General features: G+C 37.2%; 1 protein-coding gene across 5 annotated transcripts in view; it reads left to right on the forward strand.

The window, feature by feature from the left end:
- Window positions 1-25,972, forward strand: part of TOR (target of rapamycin) — a 130,558-nt gene that overhangs the window by 12,827 nt on the left and 91,759 nt on the right. For 3 of the 5 annotated variants that reach the window (XR_002283386.2, XR_016054454.1, XM_020676024.2), the window contains exons 2-24: window positions 2,414-2,752; window positions 3,171-3,245; window positions 4,943-5,115; window positions 6,488-6,586; window positions 8,376-8,535; window positions 9,002-9,148; window positions 9,227-9,396; window positions 9,517-9,721; window positions 9,807-10,007; window positions 11,180-11,332; window positions 12,809-12,930; window positions 13,075-13,174; window positions 13,291-13,386; window positions 13,972-14,102; window positions 21,065-21,167; window positions 21,248-21,430; window positions 21,508-21,600; window positions 21,718-21,753; window positions 22,826-22,924; window positions 23,028-23,126; window positions 23,264-23,426; window positions 23,544-23,668; window positions 23,760-23,812. Coding sequence is in view for 2 of the 5 variants with exons in the window: in XM_020676024.2 (XP_020531683.1) it covers window positions 2,414-2,752; window positions 3,171-3,245; window positions 4,943-5,115; window positions 6,488-6,586; window positions 8,376-8,535; window positions 9,002-9,148; window positions 9,227-9,396; window positions 9,517-9,721; window positions 9,807-10,007; window positions 11,180-11,332; window positions 12,809-12,930; window positions 13,075-13,174; window positions 13,291-13,386; window positions 13,972-14,102; window positions 21,065-21,167; window positions 21,248-21,430; window positions 21,508-21,600; window positions 21,718-21,753; window positions 22,826-22,924; window positions 23,028-23,126; window positions 23,264-23,426; window positions 23,544-23,668; window positions 23,760-23,812 (3,125 nt within the window). In the remaining 3 variants the exon portion in view is untranslated. The remainder of the gene's footprint in view (window positions 1-2,413; window positions 2,753-3,170; window positions 3,246-4,942; window positions 5,116-6,487; window positions 6,587-8,375; window positions 8,536-9,001; window positions 9,149-9,226; window positions 9,397-9,516; window positions 9,722-9,806; window positions 10,008-11,179; window positions 11,333-12,808; window positions 12,931-13,074; window positions 13,175-13,290; window positions 13,387-13,971; window positions 14,103-21,064; window positions 21,168-21,247; window positions 21,431-21,507; window positions 21,601-21,717; window positions 21,754-22,825; window positions 22,925-23,027; window positions 23,127-23,263; window positions 23,427-23,543; window positions 23,669-23,759; window positions 23,813-25,972) is intronic. The other 2 variants (XR_016054453.1, XM_006828331.4) reach the window with 1 other exon arrangement.

Here is a 25,972-nt window from a genome sequence, read left to right on the forward strand (position 1 = left end):
GCTAATACCCCCATTGGTATCTTTTTCACAAAAATTACATCGTATACAATTTTTATCATTTAGTTTTGGGTTGTACCGATAATTCCAACTCGGATCACTTCATCTAAAAGTAGCAGAAATAGAAATAGATCGACGACAAGGATTTTGTTCTTGTTTTTGTTTTACTTAACTTATAAATTGTTTTATCTCCTCTTTGATAGCTTCAGGAACATTTTTACAAGGGGCAACATCCCCTTTAATACCGGCAAGATGTTTCTTAAACCAGTTTATGTCTCCTTTTGTATCTTTTTCACAAAAATTGCATCTAAAGCAATTTTTGTCGTTTGGATTCGGGTTGTATTCATATTTCCAACCCGGATCTCCACTCTGACTAACTCCTGAAGAAGATATCTCAAAATAAAACAAGCACTCTAAAAAATGCACTTACTTTGGTTGCTCGAACTCCAAACTTTGAGAAACACTTCAATGATTCGATCCAATGAAATGTAGTTTTTTGGAGGTTTCTTTCTCTCTAAAAAGGGTTCTTATGGGTTTAGGTTTCAAATGAACCTAAAACCCATCATTCTAAACTGTTATATCTTGAAAAAAACGAAAAAAAAAAAAAAAAAACTTTTCCGCCTTTAAGCGAGGCACGAGCCCTCGGCGGCCGCCTAGGTCTAGGCTCTGGGCGGACGTCTAGGCGGGTTCCGTACCGCCTAGGCGGCCGCCCAGGGACGACCGCCTAGGCCTTCTGGACCTCCTAGGCGGCGGCCGCCTAAGCACTGGGTGGTCTGTTTTTTTGAACAATGCACACAAGCAGTGGGTAACTCAAATCAAGCGATATTCACAAGCCATGTCACAAACTCATTAGCAATCCATGAGTTTCCTTCTTCACGGTTCTATTTACATTGAATAGAGGAATGAAGAGCCATACATGTAATTACTCATATCAAAACACCAAACCACAAGCTATACAAGCTCAAAAATAAAAATAAAAATTCAAGACCTAACCAGAAATGGGGGGAGAGAAACTACCCAAAAGCCCTAATCTTTTGCAAAGAAAATCAACCTTGTAACTCACATAGGACAATTGAAGGCATTTCCCATTTTCACAGGAAAGAGCCCCAAAAGGGGCAAAACCTGAAATCAGGCTCCACAACTCGAGCACTAGAATGTCATCTCAGAACATCATAAAGAACCCTTGATTCAACATCAAAATCTTCATTTTCTGTCGTGTGAGGAAGAGACAGTGACACAAGAAAAGGGAGCAATTATCACAGCAAGGGTAGGGATTCTCAGCCGTGTGAGGAAGAGAGAGCGACACAATGTTAGGGCTTCTTCATCTCGAGGTCTATGGTTGCGATGTATTTTATGGCGGACGTGAAAATAGCTCAACAAATTGAAGTGAATGTATAATTTCGGGTCTATGACGGGATAGTGTTATCCAAAAAAATTTGGATTGACTTATTCCACCTCTTTGGGTGGAATAAGGTTATCAACATTTTTTAAAGGAAAACGTGGATTGACTAGTCTGCAGGATTATGCTATCCACGTGTGTTGTGCTACCCAAACAAGGGATAGGGACCCAATACCTGGATAACCTTATTCTGGATAGTCTAATCCAGGTACCCAAACGGACCCTTAGGGTGCAAGCGCACCTCCCTTAACACGTTATTTGACTTTCACAATCAATCACTTTTTCATTTTTTTGACTTTACAAGAATTTAAAGGAACTGCAAAACCATAATCTTAAAAAAGAATCTCAAATCTTTGTTTTTATAGGGGTTTTCTCTCTGTCTAGAAGGTAAAAAATGTTAGGATACCCCAAAGACCCTTAACCCGAGAGACCATATTTACCCCTGCCTAAGGGCCTATTCCTCCCTCAATTTGGGGCCATTTGTTTTGTTCCACCATGAGTCAACGCGCTAGGTGCTTGCCTCGGTGGTGCCTTGGCCACCCAGGCAGGTGCTTTAGAGGTGCTCCTCGTAGGCAAGGCAGGGTGCTTGGGAACTCGGCTTTGCCTCAAAGCACCACCGAAGCATTGATATAGGCCGTTTTTTAAAACACTTTTCTGAACTTGAATTTTGGTATTTTTTATTACATTGGATATAGGATGCTTCATAATGAACATTTTTCTGTTGTTTTGGTTCCCGAGGACAAATTCTCTATATCATGAAAATATTAATTTTTTTTTTGAAGGACAATTGACGCTATTTGTTTCAATGTGTTCTCGCTTCCTAGATAAAGTTCTCATTTTCAAGTATTCTGCAGTTTAAAGTGATGAAGCTTAACTTGTGTGCTTTTGGCCTCAATTGCTTTTACCCAATGATTTGATTTGATTAGTGATTTTTTTATCTCTGACGACCCTTAATTAGTTGGGATAGGGCTCGGATGATGATGAAGAATGATTTTTTATCTTTGAATTATTTGTAAGGACGGTGCTGCATTAGCATTGAGGAAACATGTGGAGGAAGAAGCTCGTGATCTTAGTGGGGAAGCTTTTTCCCGCTTTATGGATCAGCTTTATGGCTGTATATCTGCACTTATAGATGGTAATGATGTTGCTGAGAATTTAGGGGCATTGCGAGCTATTGACGTGTTGATTGATGTGAAACTTGGGGAAAGTGCTTCCAAGGTTTCAAAGTTTTCCAACTTCATAAAGGATGTCTTCAATTCAAAGCGTGATCCAGAAATCCTAATTCTTGCAAGTAAGGTGCTTGGCCACTTAGCAAGAGGTGGAGGTGCAATGACAGCAGATGAGGTGGAACGCCAGGTATGTCTTTATCTTTATTCATTTTAGGATAACAATCTATGCATCTAATTGTGAACATATTTGGTGATGAGCATTTATAAACCTTGTTTGGTGTTAAACCACATGGACAAATAATGGGCATATAGTAGGGCCAGCAGGAAATAAATATTGAGGTTTCTTTCTTTTAGGATTAACAGAAATGGTGAGAAAGAATTAAAAGAGTTGCACTTCAGAGTTGCGAATAAGTTAGAAGTCTTGAGAATATTAAGAATGTAAATTCATCTTGAAAACTTTTCTCTTGGAGCTGACAGTCACTCTGCCGGGTATTTAACAGTCATTATTGGAAAATGGCTGTGTCGATATTGTCGAGATGTTGATATTTAATTTTTGTTCCCTTATGTTGTAATAGCATTATCGATGTAACTTCATTTGTATTCAGGTGAAGAATGCTCTGGACTGGCTTACCGGGGAAAGAGTTGAGTATCGCCGCTTTGCAGCTGTCTTGATTCTTAAAGTAAGTGGCAAAATTCTTTTTATTTTTAATTTTTGTTCAAATCCAATTGTTTAGTTCAGCAATAAGAGGTCCACATTGTTTTTCTCTTGTTTTTACTATTTGGTTCATTTCAACTCCTTTTGTTCAACACTAGGGGGCCTAGCGTTTTTTCTTCTTTCATTTTAGTATTTGTTCATATCAAATTCTTGACTTGGTTTAATTACAAGAAAAGACAGATGCTTAGCTACTGCAATACCTAATCGTCGATTAAAGGGGGGAATAGTTCTTCAAGTTGCTCATATTCAACTTTCAAGCAATGCTTGCTCACTGAGGAAGTACCTTGAGAGTATGACTCAGATACTGCCTTTTAATGTCTAATAATGGCAAATCCTTGGTTTGTAATGATATTCATGAGTTTTTCAGGTTTGATCAAACTACTTCAATTATGTGAAGGTGTTTCAGGTACTATTCAGATAGGAATGATTCTTGTCATTCTTATGAGGTGTGAGAAGTAATCATTGACATGATATCTCCATCAGGGAGTTCTCCTTGTTCTATAAGTTAACTCCTAGACATTACAGCGTGATAAATATCAATAGATTCATACTTTTTGGGTTGTGATATAAAAGCAATTTTTCTTTGGAGCCAATGAAACCAAGAGATTTATGTTGTTAACTATCACTCATGTAGGTCTGTGTGTGCACATGCATGGATATCTAGCAATCAACACTTAATTTTTACTTTTACCAACAGCCACTTTATTTCTATGATGGCATTACTTTGCCCATCAGGGAAGTCTTCAAATGAAAAGTCTGTAAGTCCCACCGAGCAGTCCTCATAACAGCTAATTTACATTCGTTTTTCATTTTTTCCTGTTTTTTGAATCAGATTTAATTTTAGTTTCGTGCAGATCTTGTCCTTTTGAAGGTGGTTAATACAAACTTACGAACATAGAGAAGGCAGTCAAGCTTTTATGTGGCATTGCCGAGGCCTGAAGTCTTTATACTGGGCCTGGCAACAGGTTGGGTTTGGCCTGCGCCTGGTCTGGAGGACCATAGCTCTGGGCCTGGTAGCGGGCGCTGAACCAGCCTTTGAGAAGGGCCTGGCTGGGCCTCAATCTACCTGGCCTTCTCCTGTCCCTATGAGCCCCATATGCTTGGCCAGTCGCAGGTGTACCTGGGCTGGGCCACCTGGCTTATTGCCAGGCCCAATTCATACCATCACCACTACTAGCTTGCCACCTTTTGATCTGGATATATGCTAAACTTCTGGAAATCTTTGATATTTATTCTCTTATGATACATTGAAGGGGTTGTGCTTCTTAACTACATCATATATTTTGTGTCGTAATTACAGAAGGTGGCTGTGTGGGTGAACACCTCCCAGTCAAATGGGTTGGATGGTGATGGAGCCAGAGTGGGACATACAGATCAATTAGTGACTTTGGGGTGGAACCCACTCTCTCCATACCATCCAACCATTTGATAGGATGGTGATAACTTCATTATCATGTTGTCATTATTACCATATGGATCACATTGTAAAGTCCCTTTTTGTTTTTCCTTAGGGCTATCTGATCATCTAATGAGAAGTCTGAGTCTCTATTTGATAATAAGTATTGGTTATATATCTTTCTTTGTATGGTATTGTAATTGGTTTTCTTTCATTTTTTATGAGCATCTATGTGGATGATATGCTTCTGACCTGTTTTTCTGCAGGAAATGGCAGAAAATGCATCAACAGTTTTCAATGTTCATGTACCTGAGTTTGTGGATGCCATATGGGTTGCATTAAGGGACCCAACACTGGCAGTTCGGGAGCGGGCTGTAGAAGCATTGCGAGCTTGTCTACGTGTCATTGAGAAGCGTGAGACACGTTGGCGAGTTCAATGGTAGAATTTATTATGTTGTTGAGCCTTTTTTTCTTTCTGCAAATGGAAGTAGCATGAATGTTTTTGAGGTCAATAATAAACTAGGTTATACATGAGTTCATTTCTTTGGGAGCATTTAAATAACAAGACTTTCATCATTACAATACCTGATAGTTGCTGTTACTCTTCCATACATGTTTTATGGTTTTATCCTCCAGTTTAGGATACTATTTTCTTTCTTGAAAAACGAAATCTTCATTCGAGACAGATGATCCTACTTGCCTGGGTCACTACTCTTGGGACAGACCTAACATATTTTCAAAGAAAGAGTGATACTAGTTAATAAATAAAAGTTTGAGAATGAACTGAATAACCCAAGCTTTAATGATATAATTTTGCCCCATAGGCCCATTAGGGCAGTGTACAAGACTTTTCCTTGTAAATTTCACTTTACATCAATGTGAACTTATATCACAAGACATGGACTGAGGTTAATGTCTTGCTTTATGGTGAGGAGTCCTTTAATTTTATTGTATAGTCACTGGATTCACTATGCCCATGGTCTTTCATGGAAAATATAGCGAGAAGCCGAGACTTGTGTTAGAAAGTGATGCGGGGAGAAGGAGAAAGAAACTAATAAATCATAAAAAATAAAAGAAAAAATAAAGGCTGAGAGAACATACCCTCTCTCAGGTTATGCAATATCGTCCACTTTATAAAAGATCTCTTCAAAAGATCCAAAAACAAACTCCTTTATCTCTATTTCTTTTGATCTTATAGTTACATATTTATAAAAGAAAACAACCCTAAAATCTAACTTGCTTCTTAAAAAAACCTAATCAATATTAAATCTTAGCTCTTCATCTATTTAATATTTAGCTTCCAACTAACAGTTAAAAAAAAGAAAAAAGAAAATATTTCCCTTCCAACTATACCCCTCAATTCTCTACAACAAGAAAGACACAAATAACCCTGAAGGAAAATGGAAACTCAAAATAATCCAAACCTAAATTTCAATCTTCTAAAAAATAGCAAAATAAAAAAAATTAAAATCGTAATTACGTCAGGAAGCATTATTCTGCTGTTATTTAGTCGAGGAAGCTAAATATCTTGTGCGTTCTAGGGGAAACCTGGGTTTGCGTAAATTGCATTGGTTTCCGGGGAGTTGCTTTCAAATGTCGATAGCTTGTGATTGTATTTGTGTGTTCCATCTAAATTTCGTTTTTTATTGGAGACCATTTCTTTTTAAAGAAAAGAGATTTATTTGTACTATATAGAAGTAATGTATTGATTCATTTAATCTGTGGGTTTTTCTGATCACTATGCTTTTTTGTGTTATCTCTTTTGGTTCCTTTTCTCTAATATTCTAGTGCATGTCATTGCTATTGATCAGGTATTACCGTATGTTTGAAGCTACACAAGATGGCCTTGGTAAAAATGCATCAGTTCATAGCATACACGGTTCCTTACTTGCAGTTGGAGAGCTCTTGAGGTAGTTGGTCGTTTTAAATTTCTACTGTGTTTGCCAGTTCCAGTTTGCAGGAAATCATATCTTTCAATTGTTTTCATTAATGTTTGATTAGAAGTTCATATTCATTACATTTTTATAGTTGTTTGTAATCAAGCAAGCTAGTTACTAAACAATTGAATGCTTCATTTGTTGTCCCCATCCATGTATGCCCATCCATGGGGTATAGTTGATATATTCTTCGTTCGTTGGTGGGCACATGAAGCTGCGACTTATCTTTTTCATTAATGTATTATGGACTCATAATTATTACATTTCCTTGCTCCCTTGCAAAAAGATTGTTTTGTATGAGTGGCTTTAGACTTTTAAGCAATGATTCAAAACTTGTTAATTCCAACTCATATTGCGAGTTAATTGGAACCGGTTATGGGGGCCCTATAGTACATTAAACCGTCTTCCAACAGTGATTTGGACGGTTATGTGTAGGAATAAGGCGAATCCAAGGGACTTGGGCACGTCCAACAAGACACACTTTCATGTGGGGTGGGGTTGAAGAATCCGACCCTCCTCTCTTGTTCTTGTTTGGTTTCATGCAACTGCAGCTTCAGTAACCTGCAATTTGTTCCTAACCATATTTTTGTATCCTCTACCAAATCCAATGCTTAAGAGTCAAAAAACATTGGAAATTGAAATCGGGTTTTGCCAACCCTTCTTTTCTTAATCTCGTTACTCCTAGTTCCTTTCACCCCGAAAATTAGCCTCTGTGCTTATTTCTGTATTTTGTATTCAATCCAGAGCTTAGATTCAATAAAAAAACACTCTGAGCCTATTTTTGTGAATTGGAATATTAAAATAGGGTTTAGTTGAAATTTCAAGAGCTTTGAATTCACTAGAAAATTAACTTAATCCTTTTTAGCTTTTCATCATTTTTCATTTTGTATCATCATCATCATCATAGCCTTTTCCCAATTAATTGGGGTTCGCTGCACGAAACCTGTTCCACCATTTCAAGATTCATGATAGGTTTTAGCAAAATTTTATGTTGGCTGCCTACCTAACACAACTCAGCCCCTTTACCCGGGCATGGGATGGTAAAAGAAAAGTTTAAGGTCATCACCCTTCTTAGACTAGTATTAGAGAAATGTACTAAATTAAAAATTCTACTATCACATATATCACACATTTGTGTTTTTCTTTGCATTCTTTTATTTTTATGATTTTTCTAAAATTTTAAATTTATTTACCACATTGCATGTGACGAGCCCGCGTCATGACCACATCGACTCCACATCTTGCATTTGATAACATTATCACCCATAATGATATTTGACATGGTGGCAGTTGAGTAAGTTTTTGAAACATACAACTGATATAATATAAACAACGTTTTCATAATTTCAGTATTGGAGATCACATATAAGTTTAAAAAACCACACATTTAGAAAAAAGAAAAAAACAATCAAGGACCATTACCTCTAGTAATTTGGACAGCCAAGCCAAAGTCAGCGAGTTTCATCTTCCCCCATCTCATGACAATACTTGATAACCAAAGTTGTAAGAAGAATGTTCTTGGGCTTTATGTCATGGTACACAACCCCCATCTCGGGCTTCATTTTTCATTTTGTATAATGTTCCAAAATTGTCATTAGTTTTCCTTTTTTCTTGAGATTTTTTTGCATCTTTTTCTTCAATTTGGGCTAGATTTAGTGAGTCAAGTTGGGAATTGCCGAGCTGAATCACCCTGTGCAGTGGCTCAGTTCTGGTGGGAGTTTGAGGTTTAAATTACTGCTTTTAAACATCTTTATTTCTTCAGGAATACGGGGGAGTTTATGATGTCACGGTTTAAAGAGGTCACAGAAATTGTGTTCAAATACCGAGAACACCGAGATCGTCTTGTTCGCCTCAGTATAACATCATTGTTACCGCGTATCGCTCATTTCTTGCGTGACCGTTTTGTTACATCTCATTTAAAGGTAATTATATTGTTGTTTTCAACTTTATTTATTTATTTATTTTAATTTCTTTGATAGTTAAATTGGTATGGGTTTGTGAAAGAGATAGCATGCTCTATATTTTAATGGGCTAAGGACAAACCATGCTCTAGTGGGCAGTCACTGCCATTGAAACTATGGGCATTGATGGAGAGTGAGCGGGGTTTGCTAGAACATGAGATAACTCTCGGAGGGCCCTGCTGGCTCCCCATTGTCATCCGTCATTTCCATGGACGATGTTGATCAATTGGACTCTAGCTTTTCCCTAGTCATTGGATTATAGTCTACTTTGTGAAATGCATGGCTTCTTAAATCTGCTTTTTTTCTGGAGAGTGCCTACTACTGGGAATTATATTAAATTTGTTTTACCAAAGCGGATTTTATGTTGTTAAGTTGTGGTATTTTATCTTACATTTGAATCTGCATACCCTTCTTTAACGGCATGTAGCAGATGTGTATGGATCATATTCTCTCGGTGCTGCGTATCCCGGCAGAACGTGCTAGCGGGTTCGTTGCTCTAGGAGAAATGGCGGGTGTATTGGATGGAGAGCTTCTCAACTATTTGCCGACAATTACTTCCCATTTGCGTGATGCAGTATGTATATCCTGATATTTTTATTGCATAGCTTTCGAATGTCAATTAGAAGATATGTAACATCTGTGTTATCTTTAGATTGCACCTCGTAAAGGAAAACCTTCCCTTGAGGCCTTGGCATGTGTGGGGAGCCTTGCGAATGCAATGGGGCCTGCCATGGAACCTCATGTACGCAGTTTGCTGGATGTGATGTTTTCTGCTGGTCTTTCTCTCACCCTTGTCGATGCCCTGCAGCAAATAACACAAAGGTGCCTGGATACACTAAAAATTTTGTTAGACAGTGTTCTTATTTCTCAATAGTTCTTGTATTTGTTTGAATTTTGCCTGTACCATATATGCAAGCAAATATTAATGTTTCTTTGTGCCAGTATACCCTCATTGCTCCCTACTGTTCAAGATCGTTTGCTCAATTGTATTTCACTGGTCCTTTCAAAGGCTCGTCCTCAGCAGCAAAGGAATGGTGTACCAATTGCTCGGACCAATGTGGTGAATCTACCTCAGCATGCCTCAGATATTAGTGGTCCAGCATTGGTACAGCTTGCTTTACAAACTCTAGCTCGCTTTGATTTCAAGGTTTGTTTGGATGAAACACCTTTGCTTCCTATATTTGAAGAAACTGTTTTCCCCTCTTGTTTTTAGTGAAAGCTGTGTCTTGTAGGGTCATGAGCTTCTCGAATTTGCAATGGAAGCAGTTGTTCCTTTTATGGAAGATGAAGATGGTGGTACACGGAGAGATGCTGCTATATGCTGTTGTACATTAGTAGAGAACTCCTTGCTTTGTGACACTGTCTCCCCACAATTTAGTTCAAGTCGGGCAACCCGACCTGGTGGAAAGAAGAAGCGTCATCTTGTGGAGAAGGTTGGTCTTGAGATGGTTCATTACTTCTGTTAATGGTATACGGATCATTCATAGTTGTATTCAGCTTATTTTGTGTCTCATTTGAAAATTGTGAAATTAGTTTTCCTATGTTCTATTTTGTTGCCCCTCTTTAACTTTTTGAGATTTTTTTTTGAGAAACATTAATTTTATATAAATATAAGAGAAATACAAAGGTATCCAAAAATGGCAACCCACAATTAAGGTGCTCTGAAAATATCAAAAAAGGCAGCCCACAAGTTGGGTGCTTCGTATACAATCAACAAAAAGACTAGGGGGAGAGGAGAGAAGAGTGGGGAAAGAATGAAACAAGAGAGAAAGAGAGAGAGAAGGCGAGAGAGGAATGAGAGAAGAAAACAGAGAATACCCCCCAAGTACAATACAAATGTAAAAAGGTAAAAACAGAAAAGTAAAAATACAGGGCTGTGTTTAACTTTTTGAGATTGGCATCTGTTTTGTGGTTATGTTAATCAAATACTTTGGAGCATGCTTTCAATCTTTTTTTTTTTACTCTAAAATTTCATGATTGGTATAGCAGTTGTGCTTAGGTTACTGGTTTTTGGGATCATCTACAAGGGATTATCCCATAGTTATCGGAATCTCTCCACCGACCTCGATGGAAATCTCGATTCCAAAGAGGACGGAATCTCGATTTCATATGTGGATGAAACTTAGATCTATTTCAGTCTAAACACGATTCTTAAAAACTAGGAATCTCATTCCCAACGATTCTTAAGATAAGAATCTTCTAGCCAGCCGCGATTCTGGTTCCTAAAACGATTTGGGTTCCAATGCGTTTCCAACAACTATGGATTATCCATTCAATTGTTTGACTCAAATTCTGTTTATGTACCTTTCGCCTTTATACTCGGGTGCATATTCAAAATTCGTAATGGATTCTACCCATTCCTTGTCCTCCACTCTTAGCATATGTCGTTATCTTAATGTGTGTGCTCATCAATGCCTCCTCAAAATATTTTATTTCGACAGAAAGCCTCTTGAAATTTTATGTTGATGGTTTTATAGAGACCGGTTTTTCAAAGATATCTCAAATTGGGTCCCAAGATTGAATGCACTGGCTGCTGAAATGCTAATGCAACAAAAGTAGCCTGATTCGCTGCATACTAATAGACGCTGTTACTCTTTTCCTGCAGATTGTTGAGGAGCTTCTTGTTGCAGCTGTTGCGGATGCTGATGTCAGTGTTCGGCAATCAATCTTTGATTCACTACATGCAAATGGAGTTTTTGATGAATTTTTGGCACAGGCTGATAGTTTACATGCTATATTTGTTCCTCTTAATGATGAGGTATGGTTGTATGGTTTTTATCATGGTTAGGGTGAATTTTTTTTAATATATATTAAATGATTTTTTTAATTGCTTGTTTTTTGTAGTTTAGCTTGGTTTTACTTGGTTTGAACTCTTGATCTCTCTGTACAGATGGAGACTTGATATATTACTTATTTGATATTAGTTTTTGGTTTACCTGTACCTACCCTGCCAGATTGTTGCTCCTGTAAAGTAATGGGCACATTCCATTGCCCATAAGTACCGTTCTCTAAGTTTTGTTTCACTTTTGCTTTTGGAGATGGAAACGTTTATAGTTCTTTTGTCAATGGGAACTGGTCATGTGTCTCCATTGCTGATCCAAGTAGAAACATACTAGATGGTTAACATTGTTGGAATCAGGCTAGTAAAAGCTCTCCTCATTATGTGATTATCCATATAAGGTGGATTAATGCGGCAATCTTTCAATTGTTGTACTCTCTAATTCATCCTGATATTTCGTTGTAAGATAGGACTAGTAATGTTGTTGAGAGAGTATATAAAATGACTTCTAAATGATGTACCATATATTGGAAGTAATTCTGAAGTAACATTTGAAGGTTAAAAGCTTGCATTTCTTGCATAAAAAGTATATATCATTATAGTTGTATGTTCAGTTAATGAATTGCTCATTGTAAAAGTTTTATTTTCAGATCAATGAAAATATGGTCCCTTTTAATATTCATCAACAAACCATTGTGCCACGAGAGAATGCCATCAGTATGTTTTCTATAGGCATTGGATAATTTTAAAATCTGAACAGTGACGAATGAGATACAGATTTAGGGTCTTGATGCTCGGTATCAGCGTCCAAAACTCAGCCTACTTACTCCGACTTGGCACCTTGCTTAGCCGAGTAACTAGGTACAAAATACAAACTCTTGTTATATAGAAATAAAACATTAAATTTTTTTTTTACTAAATCAATGGCTAAGTATTTTATATATAACTTTGATGTTTTTGATGATGATTTGTGAGTTTTCCTTGTCATATGCTAACTTTTTTTATTTTTCCCGATTTTGAGTTTTTTCTGAATTGTTGCCAGCTATGAGTTTATTTTTTCCAACTTCCATCTTTTATATAGCTTGCCATCTTCTATGGACTTTTAATGTTGCTTATAGTTTAGTTGGCTTTTTACCCTCTTTTCTTTATTTTTAACGCATTTTTATTTTTTTTGTTTTTAACCCTTTTCTGGGCTGTATACTATCGGGTGAGTTCACTCAATACTTGATTGAGTTTCTCAGCTCGGGCAGGGCTTGAGTCCCTTGCCCGAAACCTTGCCCCGCATTACTTTAGGTTTACTAGACTGACTGTAATATGTAATAAAGCATCTGTTCTTCTGGTCCACGCTCTTTCATTTTTGAGTTTGTCATTGCTATTGCTGGTGAAGATATATGTTTGTTGCAGCAAGTATGCTGCATAAAGCATTTTCATTAATTCTTTTGCCTTGTGTTGCAGGATTTCACTGTGCGAGAGTTTGCTATCTCATTAGCTGGGAGGTTATCCGAAAGAAATCCAGCCTATGTCCTGCCAGCACTTCGTCGACATCTCATACAATTATTGACATACCTAGAGTACAGGTTTGGTTAAAATGTCAGAATTGCCTTAGTTTTGGTAATTTAGTTAAATATTGCTGTACGAGCTGTATGACCTATTTGCATTTGCCTTGTCACTGTTCTGATTTAATATCTCAGGTACTGATTTCTCTCATGATATTTGAACAGTGCAGATAGCAAATGCAGAGAAGAAAGTGCGAAGCTCTTGGGTTGCTTGATTCGCTCATGTGAAAGACTGATACTACCATATATAGCTCCAGCTCACAAGGTCCACTCAGCATTTTTCTTTTCTTTTCTTTTGTTTTTTATCATTTCCATGCTTTCACTTAGTGGTTTGTTAAAGATGATTACTGAAATATCTTTCTCGCATATGTTATTTTTCAGGCGTTAGTGGCAAAGCTATGTGATGGGACAGGGGTGAATGCTAATAACGGTGTCATAACTGGGGTTTTAAGAACTGTTGGGGAGCTCGTTAGAGTGGTAAGCTGAGTTCCTCTGCTATCATTTGGATTGTATTGGTTAAGCATTTATCTAGTTGATAATTTACTTGGTGGTGACTTTATATATGCAATTCTATGCCTTATAAGCCAAAATTTTCTTCTAGTCTGGTGCATCAGTTTGCAAAAGATCTGTGCTTAAATGCGCCATGGTGCAGTCTTATTCATGTTCTTAATATTGTTTTGTGTTGTGGTCCGAAGTCTAATAGCCTCGCAATGTGAATTTTGTCATTAAAGATAGAGAATGTATGGAACAGGAAAACACAAAATCTCTATTTTTAAGTTAGGTCCTCTCTATTTTTAAGTTAGGTTTTCTTGAAAATCGTTTTAGGGATTGTTTGATCTGCTCCAGCTATTCATGAGTAGATCGTGTTTTTCTTCCCCTTGTAATTGGAAAATGGACAACTCTTTGCCCTACTCGAAAAAAAATTCTTTTTCCCCTAGTTGTAAATAACCTTGACTGTCAGTGTGGTTGTGGGAGCAACCGAACTGGCCCATATATATATTTTTGCAAGAGCTTTTTCCTGAGGCAGTAAATCACTTCTTTGAATTTGTGTTTTGGTGATAGGGTGGTTTTGCAATGAGGCCGTACCTTAGTGAACTAATGCCCCTCATGGTTGAGGCCCTCTTGGATGGAGCTGCTGTGTTTAAACGGGAAGCGGCTGTTGCAACTCTGGGTCAGGTCGTACAAAGCACTGGGTGAGCACCCCTCTTTCCTTCTCTTTACTGTTTATTATCATCAAACATCGTCATCATCTAACTTTTTTCAGTTATGTAAGGAAAGTTATATGACATTTGTTTAGTTATGAAACAAGGCTGACTTAGTTGAATTGAAATTTGGAAAAACATAAATGGTTGTCTTGTTACTGATCACTTGATGTATTCCACTATTTCTCCATTACTGAGTATTTGCTCCTATACCAATGATTGTAGCTAACCTGCTTTCAATGAATAAAGATACTTTTATATACATTATCGCTTATAGCACTAACTCAGGGAAACGTTTTTTGAATGCCTCTCCATAACCTATTTGTTGCTTCTATCTGGAGTCATTTGGAAGAGTTAGGAATGATAATTGTGTGATTGTACAAGGGCTAAAAAAAATTCACGTCAGAACTGATTTTCTGAACATTCTATAAATTGTAGGCCATTCTAATATTATAGTATGAAACTAGGAAACGTGTCCGAACCACAATCATTCATATAGAAGGACTGAATGACCAGGGAAAAGTGTATTCTCAAACAAATTATGTCAGGTGATCTTGAACCTGGGTGTTGGAGAAACAACTGAAGAGAGATAAGATCTGACCATTATCATGAGGCCAAATGTCCAGTCTTGATCGCTGGAGGTGAGGGGTCTGAATATTGAGTCAAGGGCAGCTTACATCTCACAAAGACCTCACACTCCCTTTCCCTGAGGGCTCTCCTGAAAGGGCGGCCATGCTACCCCTCTTCCCCTCCAGTATAAAAGAATGTTCTAGCACAGGATCGTAACTACAAAAGCTTTGGGATTTTGGAAATATCCAAAGTTCTTTTCTCTGTGGAGTGGTACTTATATGGCAATACGTCATCTTTGAGGATGAAAGTTGATCAAAGTGGCAACAGTAGTCTGAGGGAATCCAGTCTTGGAGGGATCTGCTGCTACCATGTCGACACAACCTTTAAAGTGTTACATGCGCCTGGCTTCGATAGTCAATGCTAAAATAGTTGAGGCTTTGGCCTTTCATAATAATCCTTGTTGAGGGTGTTTCTGTCACTGATGTCAGATGGAATAGTATAAAGAGTTAATTGTCCCTCTGGGAAATTTTTCCCCAAGCGAATCAGTTAGTTGTTTTCGTTAATTTTATTTTGTCATGAACTTACATTGTCATCAGGAACAACTGGGTAGATTGTAGTTATTTATGGGATATTCCTGGTGGTTTTTTTTATTATTTAAAAAGGAAATCTATTTTTATGTGCAAGGATGGACTGAGCTGAGTACGGTTCAAGGGTTGGAGATGATCATAATTGCATAAAAATAGATGTCAATAGCAGTACTGGTTAAAAAAAAAAGAAATGTGAACAGTGGGAATAGATATTAAGACTTATGTATTTCTTTTGACCCGTAACAGGGTTTCATCACGTTGCACTACGTGCAGACTTACAAGTTGTATACTTGCCATTAGAGTAAGGGGATTCTCTTATTTTGCTCTCATGGTTTTCTTGTCAGATGCTGATTCATGCTATATCTGCCTATTCTGCTACATAAATAATTGATCTTAGTTGAAATACTATTTTATTGTATCGGCATGACATGCTATTTCTTTTACACGCATGAAGCTCACTTTGAAGGTGCATAATTAGGGCTTCTGTTTCCTAGGGAAATAAGTCATGAAGGGCCTCCCATAATGCTGCCGCTGTTTGTAAATTGATTACTTGAGGAATAAGTTCTTTTGGAAGAGTGGAACAAATCCAAGTAATGAGGTTCTTGTTCGTTGATACGCAATCACCATAAGTGGGATTGGATTGAACAACTTTCTTAGTTGTTTTGTCTTCACTAATCTCTTTTTTTTGTAAGAAACTCAATGGGATGCAACCATCAAAGAACCCCAATGACCACTGGCCTCTTATAAAAGTTTGAACTAAACCTTTCCAAGTAAAATAGTTTGAGGCGTTGAGTTTAACAAGTATGTATTGAGAATTAGGAAGACCAATATAAGTAGAAGAAGAAAACAAAGCCATTGTTAAGAGAATATGAAAGAGCAATAAAGCTAAAGATTAAAGGAAGAAGAAAGAAGGGAAAGAAACTCCTGTTTAGTTTTGATGAGCATCATCATCAAAGCTTTTTCCGAACTAATTGGGGTAGACTAAACGAATCCTGGTCCGCCATTCTGCTGTATTAAGGGCTATACCCTAAGTGAGGCCATAAGTTCCTATATCTTTACTCACTACTTCCAACTATATCCTTTTGGGCATATCCCTTGCCCTTTTTGAGCCTTCCACTTGAACTAACTCGCACCTCCTAATGGGTGCTATGCTGGGTCTGCGCTACACATGGCCTGCCCACCTAGGTCAACTCTCTCATCTTATTGCCTATTGGTGCCACACCTAATTCTTTTCAGATGTATTCATTTCAAATTCAATCTCTTCTTGTCTTGCCACTTATCCATCTCAACATTCTCATCTTCGCTACACTCGTTCTATGGTTATATTATTTTTTGATCGCTTAACATTTTGCCCCATAGAGCAAAGCTGGTCTCACAGCTGTTCTCCTTCAAACCAGCTGAACTTGCCCTTCAGGTGGTTTCACAACTTAGTTGTGATGAGTAAGAGAGAAAAAAAACAGTTAGTGTTTTGAATTAGATTTTGAGAACCAAGGAGAACAACAATTAGGATATGCATTTTTTTTGAAGATAGAAATAGTTTGAGAAGAGCAGTATTATAAAATTTTGCCACATCTTTTTATGAATCTTGAACCTATGTTATATGCTCATGCTAGGGCGTTTGCTATAAGTTACGTGCTGTATCATAGAAATGATTAGAACTTAGAAGAATATAAAATGCTAAAAATATAATAAGGCTAAACTTATGGCATATGATGTTCTATACAATAAATTGTGGACACGATAAGGTAAAAAAAAGGTCTTAAAACTAAAAAAAATAAGAGAGAAGAAGTATAGCTATCTAGATCATATTAAATGCATTAAGAGTTATGTTCAGATGGTCTTGGTGAAGGATGACGACGTCAACGAAAGGTAGAGAATTTATTTTAAAAAAATGTTAAATAGAAAACACTATAGGATCAAAATATTAGGAGGAACCTTCGACATAAATGGGGTCACAGGCTATAGATGCATTTGTGGGATTAGGATATCTGAAGTGAAAGACGTTTTGAGAAAGATGAAGATAGGAAAAGCTTTAGGACCAGATGGTGTCTTGATAGAGGTTTTGAAGTACATCTGAGAGATTGGCCAATTCTGGCTCACTAAGCTATTCAGCAAGATGTTGAGAACAAAAATAAGCCAGATGGATGGAGAAAAAGTATTGTAGTACCTATTTATAAGAGCAAAGAAAACATACAAAATTATACAAACTATCGAGGAATCAAACTTATGAGCCACACTATGAAACTGTGGGAGAGAGTGATTAAGCTAACATTAAGGCATGAGATGAGTGTATCAGAAAATAAGTTTGGTTTTATGCGAGAGAGGTCAACAATTGAGGCAATTTTACTACTTAGGCCACTGGTTGAGAAGTTTAGGTAGAATAAAAAATAGCTCCGTTTGGTCTTTATTCATTTAGAGAAAGCATACGATACGGTACTTAGAGATTTAATTTGGTGGTTGGAAACGAGAAGAGTCTCTAGAGTATATATTGACATAGTGAGAGATATGTAGGATGGAGCTCTTAGCGTGAGGGCAACTAGTAGATAAACAACTGCTTTTTCAGTGACAGTAGCCTTACACAGGGCTTCGCATTAAGTTCATATCTCGTTGTTTTGGTTATAGACGAGTTAATTAGGCATCAATAGGGATGAGGTACCTTGGTGTATGTTGTTTGCGAATGACATAGTTTTGATTGACCAGACTAGAGGAGATGTCAACGTGAAATTAGAACTTTGGAGGGTTGCTCTAGATTATAAAGGTTTTAAAATTAGCCAGACTAAGACATAATATATGGAATGCGAGTTTAGTATTTACAGGAGTAGAGAGGAAGTAGTTAGATTGATGGCCAAGAAATATTTAAAATATATTATTTTCGATATCTTGGTCGATAATTCAGGAGAATCGCGGGGGATTGAGGAAGATCTTGCACATAAAATTAGAATTGTGTTGGCCAAGTGGAGTTGTGCATTAAAAATTTTATGTGATCGTCGCATACCAATGGAACTGAAAGGGAGGTTCTATAGGACAACTATAAGACTGACATTGGAATGAATACATATGAGGGAACTTAGGGGTGGCTCCAATAGACGATAAGATGACAACGTATGCCTAATACAACACTAGTTAGGAAGGGCAATTTGGTTCATATGGAAGGCTCTAAAAGGGTTAGGGATGGCCCTAGAGACATGGATGGAAGTAGTGAGAAGTTATATGGTAACTTATGGTCTGACTGAGGGTATGACACGTGATAAAGAAGAATGGCAGAATAGGATTCATGTAGCTTACCCCAAGTAGTTGGTATAAGGCTTAGATGATGATAATTTGCGTTTTATATTAGACGAAGAGAGAATCAAGAGTTTTATGATTGAAATATGAGGCTTTGAAAGAAAGAGCAATTGCATGAACTGTACTATGAATATTAGTTGCCTAAAAATAAAGGAAATTTGAAAGAGAAAGCTTAGGGTTTAGAGAGGGAGGATGAGGATGGTGGAATAGAGGGTAAAGATAAAAAAAACGTAAGGGTTTAGAAGAGTGGGATAATGAATCTTTTATGAAGAAAATATGAGTTACCTTGATTAAAGTTGATCATGCCGAGAGCATATTCAAATTGGCTTGGATACCATGAAAAATATAGAGAAGAGAAAAGAAGCACCCAATATTCTTCCATGAAAACACACAATAGGGCAATGTCATAAGTCCTATAATATATATATATATATATATATATATATATATATATATATATAATGTTACACCTTGAGTAAGGACAACTTTGGCGTTATAAGAACATAATTATCAAGACCAGAGCAAACCAACGGTTTGACCAGTTGGACCCCTGACTGGTGCCTTGGCTGGTCTGGTCCAACGTAAAATCTAGGTATGGTAAAGGCTAGTAAAAACTGGTATTTGGCCGGTTTTGGCTGGGTTTTGGCGCGGTTCAATTGGCCAAACAAAGGGGTTAAATGTTTTTCTAATGTATTTGTTTTTAAACTATTATTCATTTTTTCTTACTATGTTCAAAATCCGAAAAAACCGGTTGACCAGTCGTCGGACCCCAGTTTTGACTGGACCAGACTCCTCACTAGTTCAATGACCCATCCGATCTTGATGACACTGCATTACTGTGAGTGACTTTACAATATGTAAACCACCTAGAAATACATAAAGTACAGAACTGCCCTTCATTGCATTTTATCCATCTCATCTTTATACTTAAAAAGTCTAAAAGTCCCCTTTGCTCTCTCTAAAATAGCTCTTTACTCAATATATAAAACTCTAATAATCCAATAATCCCTAGGAAATCCCAGTCCTTCATTACATATAACCTCCACCAACCATCCAACTCGAAATTACTAAATAACTAGAGGCTAAAATAAACAGGAATAATCTCAAATTAGAAGTCTCAAAACACATATCTTCCCAAAACTTGTGAGATTAGCCAAAAATAATATCCTAAAAGAATTGATGCATACAACTTTAGGAAACCCAAAATCCATTTACCCAATTAACAATTCAACTTTCCTCTTTGTCCCCAGTCTCGCAAAGATTTGGGTCCCATCATGGCTGCATCATTATTAGGGCCCCCGGTCCCATCATGGCTGCTTCATTATTAGGGCCCCCGGTCCCATCATGGCTGCATCATTATTAGGGCCCCCAGTCCCATCATGGCTGCATCATTATTAGGGCCCCTGTTGATGAGAATTCAAGGAGATGCATGGCCTGGCTGAACCTCGTAAAGCTAATTTGAGCCATTCATTGCCGCCCTGAGTGAGTTATGTTATTCGTGGTTTGGACAACCATTGGAAGCAGTGTTCAGTTTGATTGTTATTCTTCAAATTGTTTCACTAAAGGAAATTATTAGCATGCGAAATGGATCATATCTCTAATTAGAGTATTTTTGTTTTTTACCATTTGATGAACTTCTGACCTGCTTCATTAATATGTTTGGTGCTTAACCTCAAATTTATCTATTTCTTCAAAAAAACCCTCGAATTTATCTTTTTTCGTCTTTAGTACATTGTTTCATTTATTGATGATTTCATTTTGAAGATTTCCCTTGTATATGTACATGACAACTTCATCAAATTACCAACCTCTTGGGTATGGTCATGCTGTGTAGCCTTGCTGTGCTTCCAAATACAGTTGTAATCTGCTTTACAAATGTCTGTAGGCTTCTCGAATCATGAAGATTTTCAGAGTTCTAATATTCATGACACTGGATGAGGCATCACAGTGACCCCCAGTCCAGAGATCCTGTGTCCTTAGTAAATTCTTTTTTACTCCAGGAAGTCCACTATTTCAAATAATCCCAATGGGTTTTCCAAGTTTCAACCTTGCGATGGAATTTCAACCTTTGACATCTTCAGGCTCTGCCCCTTGTTAGACCATGACCGACCTACCACAGATTGCAATCCTCATGTTCTTTACTTTGAGGATGTGGTTTTGAGTCTCTGGCTTCGTTACTTACTGTGTTTATCCTATCCAAGCCTTTATTTTACTCAATCTTCATCTCATTCATTATCAATTTTCCTATTGTTGCTTAGAATGAAATATTGGGGTGTCAAGTTTTGAAATATATAAGCTCATGCATTAAGCATTTTCCTAATCATAGGGTATTGGACCTTTTTGAGCCATAGAATGGCATGCTTTTCGGCCTTCAAGCCTATTTAATTATTTAGAGGAGATTGTTGTGATCCATTGCATTTAATTTTTGTTGGTTATTACATTGAATATATTGGTAGTAATCTTTTTTTTATTACTTTAGGTTGAGTTTTTAATGTCTTTATTGATTGACAGCTATGTTATCACTCCATACAATGAGTATCCACAGTTGCTTGGCTTGCTTTTGAGATTGTTGAATGGTGAGTTGGAATGGTCAACACGACGAGAAGTATTGAAGGTACTAGCCTATACTTTATATTTGTGTACATTGCATATGTAGTTCGTGGCTGATCATCTATTCATGTGTTTTCAATCTAGGTTTTGGGTATTATGGGTGCTTTGGATCCCCATACTCATAAACGCAATCAACAAGCCCTGCCAGGTTCACATGGGGAAGTTATGCGTGCATCAACTGACACTAGTCAGCATATAAGGTCGATGGATGAATTGCCAATGGATTTGTGGCCATCATTTGCAACTTCTGAAGATTACTATTCCACAGTAAGTTTGAGTAACATAGCCCTGGTATTTGATCTTCGTAACATATTGCTGTTACATTAACTTTATTAAATGACTAGGTGGCCATTAATTCACTTATGCGTATTCTTCGAGATCCCTCACTCTCCAGTTATCACCATGAGGTGGTTCGCTCTCTTATGTTCATATTCAAGGTATGTCCATGTTACTTTTGTTTCTTCTAATTATTATGTCGTATTTCTTTGATTACTATCTAAGCTGATTTGCATATTAAGTCATTCTGACATTTTCTGTTTTTTTTTGGCCTTCAGTCAATGGGCCTTGGATGTGTTCCTTACTTGCCCAAGGTGAGTTTGAACTATTTCTTGTGATAGGTTTATTCTTTTATTTCCTTATATATATTTTTGGTACATTTTAATTGGGACTTCATTAGATACTTTTAATTTGGGTAAAAAGTAAGTGGCCTCTTCCAGAATCTTGATCCAAGCCTTATCCCAACTATTTGGGGTTGGCTACACGAATCTTGTTCCGCCATTCCTCTCTTTCAAGGGTCATACACTCAGTCAGAATGATATTGTATATTAGAGAAAATATAACTCATTGTGGCTAATCAGCACATCCTCATTTTCTCAAATCCATCAATGCATCTCCGATTCCCATTTCAACATACAATTGTTGTTGTTGTTTTTTGATACTTATTTAATATGATTCATTCCTGGATATGATACTTATTAATACGATTCATTCTTGGATATGATATTGAATGGAATCAGCTATGAATAACTGGGATTATAAGTTGTTTCAGTTGTCCAATGGATCCTTGGTTCTGTTAGGAACTCAGCTAGATTCCTGACCAAAAAAAAATGATTGCAGGGTCTCTGTTAGAAGAATGGAAGATAGCAGGAACCATTAATCCTATACTTTTATGTCTAAATCCCTTGCGTCTTATAGCTTTGGTAATCTTGCTTTTTGCCGCTCTATATTTGTTTTTGGGACAGTCAAATTTGTAGGTTCTGTATTTTTAAATCTGAACCCTTCATTTTCACAATCATAGAATTGTTTAAGTCAGGGAGCTTTCTTGTCTCGTTACTGTCTGAAGAAGAATGTAAAGCAGAATCATTGTCCACTTAAGTTTCATTACCCAAAATTCATTATTGAGAATCTCGATTATTAATTTGCATATTGTTAGTAGAGGTTTAAGCTGCCATGGGAATGATCTGAAGATAGAATTGAACATCTATTGGAATTATACCACCTTTTAAAACTCTAATGGTGTGTATTATCTGGGTGAGCATCTAATCCGTTTTCTGTATATATAGGTATAATGAGCATGGCTTGTTTGAGACTGCTTTTGGGTGATGTGAAATTTCAATGGTGATGTGAAATTTTTGTGAATCTAAACATTCTCTCATCTCACAGGTCTTGCCTGATCTTTTTCATATTATTCGTACCTGTGAAGAAGGCCTGAAGGAGTACATAACATGGAAGCTTGGAACCTTGGTATCTATTGTGCGCCAGGTACATAGTGGAATTCTAATTGCTATTTGATGATAAGAATTTTTAGATTTACGAATGAAGTTGCTGGGGATGCTTATGATGTTCTCATGTGGTTTTTTTGCAGCACATACGAAAATATTTACCTGAGCTACTGTCCCTTATATCTGAGTTGTGGTCATCATTTGGTTTTGTAGCCACCAATCGAACTGCACAACGCTCACCTGTAGGTTTAGATTTTTTTCATATGCATTTATCTGTATCTGGTGGTTTGGGGCACCTATTTGGACAGTGGTATGTCACTTTGTGCATCTTCTCTTTTGCCATCTTACTACTTACTGGGAAGGGATGTTCGTTTGTCAGATACTTCACCTTGTAGAGCGACTTTGCTTGGCATTGAATGATGAGTTCAGGACATATCTTCCTGACATTCTTCCTTGCTGCATTCAAGTATTGAGTGATGCTGAACGGTGTAATGACTATAGTTATGTTCCTGATATTCTGCATACTCTTGAAGTATTTGGAGGTTTGTATACCAACTTCTTCTTAGATTTTTTTTCATCATGTATCTTACTTTGTTATATTCTGATGATGATGTGCCAAAAGAGCGGCAAGTGGTTACTGGGCATTCACAATTTTGCAGGGAACTTGGATGAACATATGCATCTACTCCTTCCTGCGCTGATTCGCTTGTTTAAGGTTGATGCCGCGGTCAACATAAGGCGTGCTGCTATCAAGACTCTCACTGAACTAATCCCACGTGTCCAGGTTTGTTTGCTTGCAATTGCTCTGTCTTCCTTTACATAATGAAACAAGATTTGAGTTCTAAAATTATCTTGGATTTTCATTCTTTCTGCAGGTCACTGGGCATGTATCTGCTTTAGTGCATCACTTAAAGCTTGTTTTGGACGGGTAAGTGAGAGGGTCCATATCATCCTTCCGCGTGACCACTTTGTGGCATATCATGAGGCATCATTTGTTTTATACCATATAGTCTGATGAGAAAAGAAAATGTTTACCATATAATTTGAGAATAGTATTTTTGTGGCAGTGTTTTGTATATTGGTCTTGAGTGTTTCATATATTATTCTTGAACAAGTCATTATTTGCTATCCATGCCTACTTGTGATGTTTTCTGTATTTCATGATTAATACACATTGCTCAGTTCCTGTGTTATAACCAGAAAAAGCAGATGCTCATGATATATTACTAACAGGCGAAAAGTTAAATACTAAACTCAGAAGTTATTATTTAATGGGAAAATATCTCCATACACCATATTTTTAGGTTTCATTTCTCAATATACCCAAGGTTTCAAAATATATTTGGCGGCATAGAGATCTCATATATTATATCTTCTAACCGCCTGGACTTGACCCCCTTTGACCCTATCTTTTTAACCCAAACAAAAGTTCCAAAGACTTTTTTCCATTCCTTTCTAAAACCACTTCTCTCTCTCTCTCTCTTCCCATGTTTCTCCCCAAACTACTCTCCTTTTTTTCCTTTTTTAATATTAGAAGAATATCTTTTGAAAAATATCTTTTTTTTAATATTAGAAAAAAAGGAGAGATGTTTGGGGAGAAACACAGGAAGAGAGAGAAAAAAAGATGTATTTTGAACTTTTGTTTGGGCTAAAGAGATGGGGTTAAAGGGATAAAGTTGGTCCAGGGGTTAGAAGATATAATACATAAGATCTTTATGCCGCTAGATATGTTTTGAAACTTTGGGTCTGTTGAGAAATGAAACCTAAAAAGAGGGTGTACAAAGATATTTTCCCTTATTTAATACTAGTAGTTTGAGTTTGTTCCTTTCAGCAAAAATTCTTTCAATCCTAATGGGATCTCTTCGTGGGATTTCTTTGTGGTTGTATGGGTGCCCATAACATTGTTCTAGAGAAGTTTTAGCTGCATTGTTGTGCTTCAAATTTTATTTGTAGTGGTATGGGAAGTCAGATCCCGCTGCTCACCTGGATTGTCTTGGGTAAGTGCTGCGAAATGTCTGGGATCCAACAGAAAAAACTGTGCAATTGGAACTTACATTATGGAGGCTTGAAGTTGGTGGCAGTGGTGGAGGGCAGAACGTCTTTGAGACCAAAGCGGATTAAGAGAACATCTTCAAAAGGGAGGAAGGGGATGTGGTAAGTAGCAATGCTAATCAAGAGAAACTGAGAAAGGAGCTATTGGGAGTGAGGAGTGAGGAAAGCAAAATGGAAAACTGCAGTAGTTCTTCAGGAGTAAGTGGTAGTTTAAGCTTTTGTAGGAGAGTTAAGTGTGGAGAACTATTTGTGAGCATGTTGTTCTTCAAACTGGGAAATTTTTTTTAATTTTTCCTAATTTATCATTTATAATAAAAAAGTTGCCTATTTTTCCAATAGGCAGTATAATTTCATGTGATTTTTACCAAAAGTTGTTATATGTTTGGTGACTAGATTTTTTGGGGTCCCCTAAATTTTCTGTTGTATTGGGGTATCTTAATTATGCTTTGGCATTATCTACCCCAGAACCCGATTCTGTCAAGTGGATCGATGTTTCAAGGAATATACTTATACATTTTCCTATAGTTATCTTGGCTAAGGAACTTTGTGATTACCTATGAATTGCTGGATTCTCTTGGACGAGCGACCCCCCCTTGGCATTGGGTTTGCGTCACTCCTTTGATAACTTATATCTGAATATCATGCCTTGTGTCTGTTATATATGCATGCCATAGTGAGAGGCTGTATAACATACAAAAGTAACTACATTTATGCATTTGGCATATCTATGTATCGCAGCGTTTTAAAATTAAGCCAAGTTGATCGGACTCAGCTGAGTAACTAAGTCTCGGTGCCCTGTCGAGGCGAGCTGTGGTGCCCATACTGAGGAGTATGCGCATCTCTAAGGTGCTCAAGCAGACTCACCTGAGTAGGTGATTACTGTTCATTGCAATTTAAGAATATAAGTCATATTTGTGCCCAAAACCGTCGGTTTGATCCAAATTTACAAAGTATGATAGAAAATCATTAGATCCATAAATTAGAAGCATTAGATTTGAGAAAACAATTATTATGTTTCTTGCATTTGTGGATTGAA

The sequence above is a fragment of the Amborella trichopoda genome, chromosome 4, assembly GCF_054954075.1.
Source record: "Amborella trichopoda isolate Santa Cruz 75 chromosome 4, AtrichopodaSantaCruz75HAP2 v2.0, whole genome shotgun sequence".
Classification (NCBI taxonomy): Eukaryota; Viridiplantae; Streptophyta; class Magnoliopsida; order Amborellales; family Amborellaceae; genus Amborella; species Amborella trichopoda.